At 39.8% G+C, this 12,000-nt stretch overlaps 1 protein-coding gene and 1 non-coding gene across 2 annotated transcripts; both read right to left on the bottom strand.

Annotated features, from left to right (window-relative positions):
• Positions 1-1,287: 1,287 nt before the first annotated feature.
• LOC101291048 lies at positions 1,288-2,870 on the bottom strand. Its single transcript, XR_184616.1, has 4 exons — positions 2,279-2,870; positions 2,066-2,169; positions 1,593-1,695; positions 1,288-1,500 (listed from the first exon to the last, which is right to left on the bottom strand). It is a non-coding gene; the product is annotated as an uncharacterized LOC101291048 (transcript).
• A 1,850-nt stretch (positions 2,871-4,720) lies between these two features.
• On the bottom strand, positions 4,721-7,660 carry LOC101290763 (lipase-like). Its single transcript, XM_004298942.1, has 8 exons — positions 7,122-7,660; positions 6,937-7,031; positions 6,725-6,828; positions 6,521-6,621; positions 6,327-6,430; positions 5,506-5,943; positions 5,281-5,412; positions 4,721-5,173 (listed from the first exon to the last, which is right to left on the bottom strand). The coding sequence occupies exons 1-8, from the start codon at positions 7,401-7,403 to the stop codon at positions 5,014-5,016; spliced, it is 1,416 nt and encodes a 471-aa protein (XP_004298990.1). The 5' UTR covers positions 7,404-7,660; the 3' UTR covers positions 4,721-5,013.
• Between the last annotated feature and the right edge of the window lie 4,340 nt (positions 7,661-12,000).

Here is a 12,000-nt window from a genome sequence, read left to right as displayed (position 1 = left end):
CACTCACTCTAACGTTATTAAATGTTTTCCCCTGGGCCCTTCGTTTTAAATTGCCCAGTCTGCAGAGTTCGGGTTGGATCTAGTAGGAGACGAGGCATAGTCACCCGCATTTCTGCCAGTTTTCGCCAGTAGGTTACCTGTTCAACCTACTCGTGTTTTCTTGCTTCCGCTTGTGTTTAGTAGCTCTGAATACTTTGGGATTATTGTATATTATGTGAGGTTCGGAAGTGTTGAATTAAGAGTGTAATATGAAATTTTCGAGTTAGGGTTGTCCATCTGCAAGGGAGATTTTCTTAATCTTTTCAGTAAATTTTCCTTGGAGGTGGTCCCCGCACGACTTACTCTGGGTTTCAGGGTGAAATTCGGGGTGGGTCGTGTCAAATGGTGCCACGCATTTGCGCATAATTCTCATTCAATCCCATGAGAAACTTCATTGTTTTCTGATTTTTCACATACTCACTTAGTTTGCCACCTTCCTCACATGCACAGGGACTTAGATCACAAAGGGCATCTCGCTCATCCCATAGTGCCTTGAGTTTAGTGAAAAAGGTAGTCACAGAATCGATACCTTGTTCACATCCGTGAATCTCATTCTCTATGTTGAATAACTGGACGGTGTTGGATTGCATGAACCTTTCTTGCAACTCAAGCCAAACTGCTCGAGCGCTTTTGCAGTGCATTACACTCTTAGCAATAGGATTCGACATAGATGCTCCAAGCCAAGTTTTGACAAGAATGTCACATCTGTCCCACTGTTGCCGCTCATCTGCCTGGTCTTCTGTAGGACGTTGTGAGGTCCCATTGATGAAGCCGATCTTGTTTTTGATTTGCAATGCCATGGCCATGGATTGGCTCCATTGCATGTAGTTGTCTTCTGCCAAGGATTGTGATACGAGAATCGCACCAGGCTGATCCGAATGGTGAAGATGGAGAGGGTGATTTGAGATCTCCCATGATTCAGGTGTGCGTGCGAAAGCGCCGGAAGAAGAGGCTTCTTTGAGCAGCTTCTCCCTCAATAGGGCTAGCACTTTCTTCTCGTCGTCACCTTCTGTCATGAGTCACCTTTTGTCATGAGGTTGTTTGAGTGTTTCGGTGTTTTAGGATTTGGCCGAGGATCGGTTTGCTACTGATACCATAAAGAAACTTGGAATGAACTATGTTATTGCTCAAACTATATCGAAGGAGTAGCTTATATACAAGCTATTACACCGAAACCCTACAAGACTTCTTGTACAGAAGGAAACTCTAGACAAACTAGGTAACTATAGGTACATATCTCTATTAACAGCAATGATAGAATCAGCCAACTAATAACAGAATCAATTAACCTTCACGAATATCTTCTACATATCTTGTTCAGTTTTCATACAGATGCCTGGTTGAAAGGGGTGGCACTATGAATCATCTTTCACAAAACGGCTTGGGTGCTCAACAGGGAGACGAGGGTGAGTCATGGAGATGGTATTCAGAGCCCCATCATTTTCTAGCCAATCCTCATCTCTGCACATTCAATTACACAAGGATTGAGTCACACATTGCAGTTTACATCGATGCATGACAAACCATAGGATAATGTGAAGTTGAAAACATACTTGTATTCCTTATACGGGGGTGAGGCATCAGACATAAAGAATAACTCCTATGCGACATAGTTGCAGCAGACATATGGGCTTCAGGGTTTTGCCATCCTCAGGCCTGAAGAAACATGGAAACTACAGTTAGTGTTTTAGCACTCAAAAGTAATTTGGTGAATGACATGTATTTACTATTATTTGTAGCATATGACTGGTATCGCTTGTAGGACATGATAAAGTCCCCAACTGACAAACCCACAAGATCACTCTAATGAAAATTTGATGTGTAACTGCCTCTTGAGGGTGATCAGCAAGTTACAGCTTTTGCATTGTTAGAATGAATTACCTTAGAAAAAGACAGTAAATCTGATGTCACAAAGAAGTTTCTATCTACTTTGTTCTTTTGTGTGTTAACAGATTTGAGATAAACAAAGTTGAAGCATTCAACTAAACTACAGGAAAAAAGAATAAGCTGAAGAAATGAAACTCACTGCATTCCATCCTAGTACGTTCTGGTAGTCCCATTGAACGCTCCAGATAATGACGTGATGCTCAATACCCAATTCTCATTAGTATTCTCAAACCCCTCAAAAGCCTGAAACCAAAATGAACCAAACATTTAAGTCCAAAAACAAGTCCAAAAACAATCCAAACCAATTCATAGTTCTATCCACACAAATTTGGTTCTGCAAATGTAGACTCACCTTATCAGCAAGCATTTTCTGGAGAACACGGACGACCTGAGCTCCGGCGGAATGGCCCACAAAGTGAATAGGATGGGACTCTGTAACTGACCAGATAAACAGACCTAGATAGAAATTTGGAAGAATTGAGCACTGAGATACAAAAGTTTGAGTCTTTAGAGCAAACTTATCAGACCCAGATGGAAATTCTAAAGCTATGGAAAGAAATTTGAGTCAATGAATCACAACAGTTGGAGAGTTTTGGAGGTGAAACAGAATTGGGGTTCAAGTGTTGAAATTGATAACTTGAAAATGGAAATTTTGAAAGGATCACTGCGTTTTGCGAAGAGGAGAAGCTAAACACTAAGGTTCAAAGTCGGTGTTGCCACCACGTTTTGATTTATTTACGGACGCGTTTTCGGACGTTTCCGGCGCATTTCCGAGAACACTTTCTGAACACACAAGGCAGGCACCAGGTACGCGCTAGTATGGCCAGAAACGGTCGGAAACTGCCGATACAGGGTCGGAAACGTTCGGAAACCTTTACGAAAAAAAAATCAGAAAGGGCAATACTGACTTTTTCACTTAGTGCTTTTGTATTGAATGCTAGAATAGGGACAAAAAGTTTGTATTGCCCCCAAGTATCAAATTTATTTATGGATAAGTATTCGCACATTTCCAGCTGCTTCCAGCCATATCCTCAAGTTTCTGGAGGTACCAAGCGGTAGACGGTGCTCTGTAATTTAAGAATGTGGTTTCGGAAATGCCAGAAACGTCACCAAAAAGGCCTGAAACGCGTCAGAAAAGTGCGGAAATGTATCCATAAATAAATCAGAAACGTAGGGGTAATACTGACTTTCGCTATGTACATTAGTGTAAAATGCTAGAATAGGGACAAACAGTCATTACTGCCCCCAAGTATCCGGTTTATTTACGGATACGTATTCACGCATTTTCGGTTTCTTCCGGCTGTATTCTCGAGTTTCCGGTGGTACTAGGCGGTAGCCGGTGCTCGGTAGTTTAAGAATGTGGTCTTGTAAACGCCAGAAATGTCAACAAAACAGCCGGAATTGAGTCAGAAACGTGCGGAAACATATACGTAATCATATCAAAAATGTAGGGGCAATACTGATTGTATTGGCTCCAAGTATCCGGTATATTTACCGATACGTGTTCTTTCCGTTTTCGGCTTTTTCCGGCCTTATCCTCGAATTTCTGCGGTAGCCAGTGCCTTTTTGGTTAAGAATATGGTCTTGGAAACGCTAGAAACGCCACCAAAACGGTCGGAAACGCGTTGGAAACGTTCGAAAATGTATCCGTAAATAATTTGGATACGTAAGGGCAATACTTACTCTTCAGCTTAGCGCATTAGTGTATAGCTTTGGCTGCTCTTGTCCTTGCAAATCGCAGTGTTGCCTCCAGCTCTCCTCTTGTTTGATTGCAGAGAGGTGTTTTGAGTTTCATTCGTACGGGGCTTTAATTTGCTCTATCGAATCTGTGTAAACTACAAAAGATTTTTACTTGAAGCTTACAGCATCAATAAAGATCCATCTGTCTCTGTATGGTATTTGACTCTTTTTCTTTCATTTATGCTTGTTTTCGTACGAGGAGGGAAACTGGGAATGATGGATTGAGAGTATAGTTTGTTTCACTGATTGTTCTTGCAGGCAGTCATTTATCTCTTATAAACTGCGTTCTATGTCTATTTCTTCAATGAAGTCAATTTGATCAGTGGAATCCATCACAAAAATCTTGTAAAGCTATTGGGAGGCAGCATTACAGGCCCTGAAAGCCTTCTTGTTTACAAGTATGTTCCAAATCAAAGCCTTCATGATTATTTTCGTGGTAATAATCTCTTCTTTTGTCATGTTTTGGGTTAAGAAGTATATATGTTGGTTACATCATCAGTCCAGATGGTCAACCTTGAGTTTCTAAACTTCTGAACAAAGTTTCTGAACTTCTCGACTGGCTCATTGTTTAGGTTATATCAGAGAGATGTCATCTCAAGTTATGGAACAAATGCAAAGCAATGTGGTTGTCAAAGAGGACCTGCCTCTTACATCTTCATTTGAATCTGCCATGGAAGCACTTTCCTCTCTCGAAAGCCACAGTTTCACTCTGATAAATTGGAAAGGATGATGATATATCTCAAGGTATGATGCTGATGATATGATTAGTCCGTGCAGCATGCTCTGAGTAGTTAGTTAACACTACACAGTTTGAGTTATCAAGTCTGTACTGTTTTGCCGCGATTTCATGGTATCACATTAATTTGTTACTCATGATTTCATGGTACCATTGCTTGAAAATCAAGGTAGAGATCGGGGCTCAATCGTATTGTCTTCCACTCAGAAAATTCATTAGTAAAATTTTCTTCATTTGAATCTGCAGGGTTCTGTTCCATCAAATTGTAGCATCTTCTTTAAGAACGATTTATACATGAAATCATAAGGTTGAGGTTTAATTTCATAACCAACGAAGAAAATTGATATGTATGCTGAAATGATAATGACCGTCTCGAAAACACATCATTTAACTTTGGAAAGATCAAAGAAGTCTGATGTATAAGCTAAGCCTCTAACATCTCTCACTACATCTACAAGCTAGACAACATGTACCAGCAGGAAGGACTACAGGGGAAAAATGCGATAGAAAATGGATATTTACATGATGTCAGAAAAAGAAGGGGTACAATTCACTAGTGCTTGCTTTATGCTTCTAGATTCTAGTTATGAGTGAGAGCAATGGATGCTGAACTAATGTTGAGTTTGGTTGGGTAATGTTGGTGGAGTTTTTCTAAATACATGCTTTCTGCACCTTTCAAAAATGCTGTCATATATCAGATCAAACTGAACTCCTGCTCTCTCCCGATTCACAATGAAGAATATGTGATCAGCTTCCACAATCTTGTAGTACCTGCATTTTGCAAACTCATCATGTTTAGCGTTCCCATCCACATTTATCCTTTCAGTTTCATTTATAAAAAGATAGTTAATGATGCTCAAATAAGAAGCATTACTAACCAGATGCCTGGTTGCAAGGGGTGGCACTCTGAATCATCTTTCACAAAACGGCTTGGGTGCTCAACAGGGAGACGAGGGTGAGTCATGGAGATGGTATTCAGAGCCCCATCATTTTCTTGCCAATCCTCATCTCTGCACATTCAAATACACAAGGATTGAGTTCACACATTGCACTTTACATTGATGCATAACAAATTATAGCATAATGTTATATTGAAAACATACTTGTATCCCTTATACGGGGGTGAGGCATCAGGAGGATGACGCCATTGGCTCATCTGCAGTACTCTGATAAAAAGCAGAGGGTGAATTCCGAAGATGGTTGAGGGAAGTGTCACACCCCATATCTTCTTAGTGCGCTTTGTGGCATAGCTGAAGTAGTATGTGTTTGGGAAGGACTGTAGATGGCTGTTGAGTCTTATGGAACCTTGAATTGTAAGGTCAGGGAGGATCCAATCGCCAGATGCGAATGGTCCCGAATTTCCCAATAGGCAATCAATGAGACCCCAAACACCGACTTTCTTCCATGTGAAATTGTAGTGATCAAACCCAAAGTTGTAATATTCCTTCAGCCAAGAAATGTCTAGCCAGTCATAAATAATCACTCCTATGCGACATAGTTGCAGCAGACATATGGGCTTCAGGGTTTTGCCATCCTCAGGCCTGAAGAAACATGGAAACCACAGTTAGTGTTAGCACTCAGAAGTCATTTGGTGACATGATAACGTCACCAAATGAGAAATCCACAAGATCACTCTAATGAAAATTTGATGTGTAACTGCCTCTTGAGAGTGATCAGCAACTTAACAGCTTTTATATCAGTTTTTGATTGCTTTGATTCTACTCTTTCTTTTGCATCTGTTAGAATAAATTATTTTAGAAAAAGACTGTAAATCTGATGTCACAAAGAAGTTTCTATCTACTTTGTTCTTTTGTGTGTAGTCAGTAATCATATCTTCTACGCATTTCATCGGTCAGATTTGAGATAAACAAAGTTGAAGAATTCAACTACAGGAAAAAAGAATAAGATGAAAAATGAAACTCACTGCATTCCATCCAAGTAAGTTCTTGTAGTCCCATTGAACGCTCCAGACAATGATGTGATGCTCAATACCCAATTCTCATTAGTATTCTCATGTCCCTCGAAAGCCTGAACAAAAATGAACGAAACATTCAAGTCATGTCTAAACCAATTCATAGTTCCTTCCACACAAACTTGGTTCTGCAAATGTAGACTCACCTTATCAACAAGCATTTGCTGGAGAACACGGACGACCTGAGCTCCGGCAGAATGGCCCACAAAGTGAACAGGATGATCCTCGTCCCATTCAGGGTAGTGACCTGCAATTCAACCACAACCAGAACTTCAAACTCAATTTCATTTCTTGCTTTTACATCAAACAATAGAACAGAACATCGAACATGATGACAAAAGAGAACCGACCCTGTTCATATAGACGGCCAAACCGGGAATGCCCACAAGCTTTGCTGTGTTCCTCACCATAATCGACCCGCCCACCTTTCAAATAGTAGAACAACTCACGAGCCCTAAAACCACCAAAAACCCATAAATCTCACTAACCCCCGAATACCACAAAACATATAAACAACAAAGATTCGGGCAATGAACCAATTTCTAAGGACAAAGACACAAACCTGTCGTAAACGCTCGTCAGAGATCCCAAATCCGGTACCAGAACCCTCTCGTCTTTCTTCTCAGCTCCGGCGAAATACGACAGGCCTCCCAGCCTCTGCAAAACCAAATCCCCAGTTACATAAACCAATCACATATCTCATATTACACAACTAATTATTTTCAGAGACAATGAAACACGACCTACCCCTTTGCCAAAGCCAAAAATCCCATGAACCAAAACAATAGGAGGAAGATCCCCATTGGCCGTCGCCGGCGCCACCGATGTCTCACTAGGCACCAACTCCACGTTGTTCACGTTATTGGGCTTAAACAAAAGCTCATTCAAGGCCAGCGAGAGGTCACCGGCGACGGCGGAGCTGAAGATGTAAAACCCATAAAGCACATGAACCAAAGAGCTGACAAACAGCTCCGACAATTGCAGTGCGGCAATCCATAATCTGATCATCTTCCTCACACTGCTGCACATCTAATATCCGGAGCCTTCTTCGGCCTCCGGAAACCCGAGAAGGCCTATTTAACACAAAATAAAAAAGAAGAAGAAGCTTGAAACCCCCTTCTTTTTTGAAGAAGGGGACAACAAGGTTTTTCTCTCTGAAACTCCGCGGGCCTCTTTTGTCTTTCTTATCCCCAACGGAAACAGAGATGGAAGAAGAAGAAGAATCAAAGGAGAAAAGAAGGAGGAGGACTATAATGTGGGAGAGAGAGAGAGAGAAAGAGAAAGACTTGGGAGGGAAATGGGTTTGTTTTGGTGTCCACAATTTACTCGTTGCCCAACTGTATTCCCTCTCACGCGATTGTCACAAAACAAGCAAACCCCAAAAATAAAAAACCACACCTTGTTTCTTTTGGCTCGCTCGCTCTGTTCGTATTCATACCAAGAAGAAGACGAAGGTGCCAGAATAGGCTAAAGTACGAAACGGAGGAAGAAAACGTTGGGTCCGATTGGTGCAACGTGTCCCTTGAAGAAAACGCTCCCATAAATTATAAACCCTCCGGGTGGGGACCCTTTTTTAGCCACAACCAAGAGTACAGGTAAGCTGGAAATTATTGACAGATTCGGACTTTTGTGGATAAGGTTTTTATTTTTTTTTTATCGAGATGGGTTGGCAATTACTTCGGTTACATTTGCAATCTACTGATACACACATTTGTTTTGTGACAAGCGAACGAATCTGAATGTCTCTCGAATTTGTAGTCATAAATTGAGATGAGTCTGGACTTGAACGCTTAGGCATAAGCGTTTCATGTGAGGTAACTCACCCACCATTAGACGAAAAAAAAAATTACAAAGAGAAACTTCTTAAGTGTCCAACACAATAAAAATCCAGAAGAAGAGTCATTTGAGCATGAGGAGGAATCCAATAAAACTAAGACCTGGGCAAGGTTAGAGAATAACCAACTGAAACAAGAACATTTGTAAGAAAATCCGTCTCTCTAAAAGTACAAAGGAAATATATAATGATTAAAGAATCGACATAAAATTTAACATCTCGGATTAGATATTTGAGCATTTCTAGCATTCCATATCTATCAGCACACCAAAAACCTACAGAGTATAACAGCTGCATCATGAACAATGGCTGGAGGAGTGAATTGATTTGATCAGTATATAACATTAGTTATGGTCTTTGAAGATCTGTCAACACATCAGTTGGGTGTCTTCAACAGTGCAACAGTGATTTATTTATTAATATTTAATATAATTCATTTATCAATATTTAATTAATATATTTATAGATATTTAATAATAATAATTAAGAAATCCAACTAGAGTATGGGGACTGTGACTGTGTGGGCTGGAAGTAAGCTGGTGGTGGTGGCTGAAAGGTTAGGCTACCCGCGGCGGACCAACTGTTACCGGGGTCCAATAATAATCTTCTTTGATTTCTCATCCAACGCGCTTTCGCCGGAAGGTGGGTTACACGTAATGGGCGGGTATCGGACGCAAGCAAGGACTACCGCACATGAAAAATGTGGGTATTTGCTAGGGTTAACGTCCTAACTGCTATGGCTATGGCTGTGGCCATGGGTCAGTCTAGTGCCAGGGTTATTTATGAATTTGGCCTTAACGTCGGCTACTTACCAGGTGCTTATGTTCAGAAGTTCAGATGTTTTTATACTCCCCTTCATAGTTTATGCCAACATTGGCTTTGACGGATTTGACTACATTTTTCAGTAGTTAATATGTAGTGATAAGCATATATATTGTAAATGCGACGAACATAACACTAGATGTAATGTCATTTTGTGTTTTGATAATAAATTATGTCTGTAGAGTATAAATTGAGATATAATCGAATTGTTAAGACAATTTTGATCACTATCTAATTACACTCGTTGCGTATACTTTCTGATGTGTTGAGAAATTATGACAAAAAAAAAAGTAAAATGGCTGAGAAATGAAGGGAAATTATTTAAATATTTAAATAAGTGATTGTTTACAAAAATTTATGTATGCACAATGGTAAAAATATACGTGTAATCTTAACAATTCATAATAATTCATATGTGAGGACCACCATCAATATGTATCAGTGTTATTCGATATCAGTCATTCATACAAGTATGTGCAGATACATGTTGTGACATTCTGATTGTTTCATTACTGATGTAGAACAATGGTCATATGCGAATTTGGACATAATAATATATATAGTGTTTTGTTTATAAAATTATAAATTAAACGAAATCTATATCCATGTATCATTTTTTAGAGTTTACAAATCATCGTTTAAATTCCACATCGAAAATATTATCATTTGAAGAATTTTATTCCCATCATATGATAATGGATTTAAACTTCAAGATTCATTCTTGCGAATTTAGTCATCGAATTGTTTCATTATTATTGAATAATGAGGAAAAGAGGTAAAAATGACTCTTGTATTGATGTAGCAAGGCAATAATGGAATGTAGCTTACACGCAAGGGCAAAACGTGGTGGGGGATCTATGATCATATCATTTTCCTTCTCATAGCAAGTGGTTCATGTTCACATGCAGTCCATAGTTAGGTGCGATTCTCTACAAATAAGTTCCAGATAAAAAGGAACGTGCAGTCTGCTATGCGCTCTCTCAGCCACACAGAATAACAAACTACAAGTTTTATTTAAAAAAGAAAAAAGAAAAAAAGAAAAAAAATGTTGGTGGACGGTGAGCCATTTTGCGCTGTCTTCTGTTGTCCAAAATGGGGAAGATATTTGACTGCAATTAGATACGCCACCTTTTAATTAAGATTAATTACTTAGGATTATCCACCAAACCCTGATTCCCTTGATTAATTACTTGTTAATCACCCATCGTTCTTCACATGTCGTTAATCAAATAAAGATTAAGTTTCGCGTTTTCATTTCATTCCAGGCCCCAAAATCTTACTTGGAATTGGAAACAATTTACAATTCTATAGACAATAGAAGTTGCACGAAAATAGAAGATCGAAAACGACGTCGTTGGATGCTTTGTGCCACGTTGAAGACCCAGGAGCAGATCTGGAAGTGAATCAAATCTCCATGGAATTGGAAACGTCTAGTTCTATTGGAGAATCATCTACCCACCACTCGTCGTATGTGACGCAATCCATGACTGATCTGCTAAATTCTAGAGATTACTTGTCTTCCAAAGTCCAAAATGTGTTCAACTAATTTGAACGTAATTCATTTTTATTCTTCTTTAACTTCTTCAAGTCTTTGCTTTGGTTCAACTGAGCTCCTCGTCATCAGGGTTGTTGTTCTGTGTTTTTGATCGAAGACTACATGAACAAGTATGACTCCTACATGGCTACATATTCCTTATTTTGCAAGAAACCGCTTTCCCTTGGGTTTTTACGACTCAAAGCTCACTATTGGGCCTGGGAAAAACATGAATATTGTCGCGACTGTAAAGTAGAGATCCAAACCAATGCCAAGTGGGGTCCAAGTATGATGTTTAGGCCCAAATAAACCCTAAACCCAACCCTGACAACCAAAGGAGAATGATAAGAACAATGTGAGATTGTGCAGAAAGTAGCAAAAGCATTGACAAAACACTAAAATTTGAGCATCTTCATTTCATGGCCACGAAAGGGCATGTAGTACAGAGCTATTGTGGGTGTCCTTAGTAGAAAGAAAGAGCTGGATAAAATGGGCTAGACAGTGAGGCCTCTCATCTAAGCCGTATCAGAAAAGCCCAGTACAACAATATATGCCCATTGCCCAAATAACATTTCTTGTTATCTTGTGATTCTTGTCTTTGTTTTCTGCGTTTCAAATCTGACCTGCAAGACATGCAATGATGCCAAATAGTTTCCTACTATAGCTCTCTGAAACTGTGACTAAGACTGTTGGTGATTAGGCTTATGCATATCGATCTGATCTCAGTTGCAGTGCCCTGCTCAACTATTATTGTTAAGGAACTGATGGCTGAAGAGGCTGAAGCTCTTTTGAAAAAGAGGAAAAAACGTACTTAAACTGAGCATGTTCCAGAAGAGCTTCAGCATCTTCATGAATTCTGTACCACTTTTATAGGGAACCCTTTACTATTGTCTATTGGCAGATCAATTCACGAAGGCCACATTTCCATGATCTCCAAGTTAACTGCACACAGAAAGAAGAAGAACCTAGCTAGCTTTCTGAATTGAGAGCATAGCTCGCATAATGCATACCACAAAGAGCTACCAGTTACTTGTGTCTTTGTCAACATGTTTTTTCATTGTGTGGGGTTCACCCATGCAATTTATTGAGAGAGTTTCGAGTCGTGATATTGGATCATGTCGGAATTGACAACCCTAGAGCCACCATGAGTGAGCGCATTAAGATGTGGCGCAAGAGCAGAGGCATACTTGGGCCATTTCATTGATTGAACCTTACAAACGAGACCTATTTATGATCGAATATAATCGAAATCAGTCGTGCACCTTCCAGAGTCAATACTCCACACTGATCGAGTTTATACCATTTCCCATGTGACACCATGAGATTTTCTCAGGTCCTGCCAGTTGATCATATTCCACGTCTTCTCTTTGTATATGTTGTTTGATTTCCTCTATCAAAACTCTAAATTGCGCGCACTTCTGGTAATTTCTATCACT

The sequence above is a fragment of the Fragaria vesca genome, linkage group LG5, assembly GCF_000184155.1.
Source record: "Fragaria vesca subsp. vesca linkage group LG5, FraVesHawaii_1.0, whole genome shotgun sequence".
Taxonomy (NCBI): Eukaryota; Viridiplantae; Streptophyta; class Magnoliopsida; order Rosales; family Rosaceae; genus Fragaria; species Fragaria vesca.
This window is presented reverse-complemented; position numbering and strand designations above follow the sequence as displayed.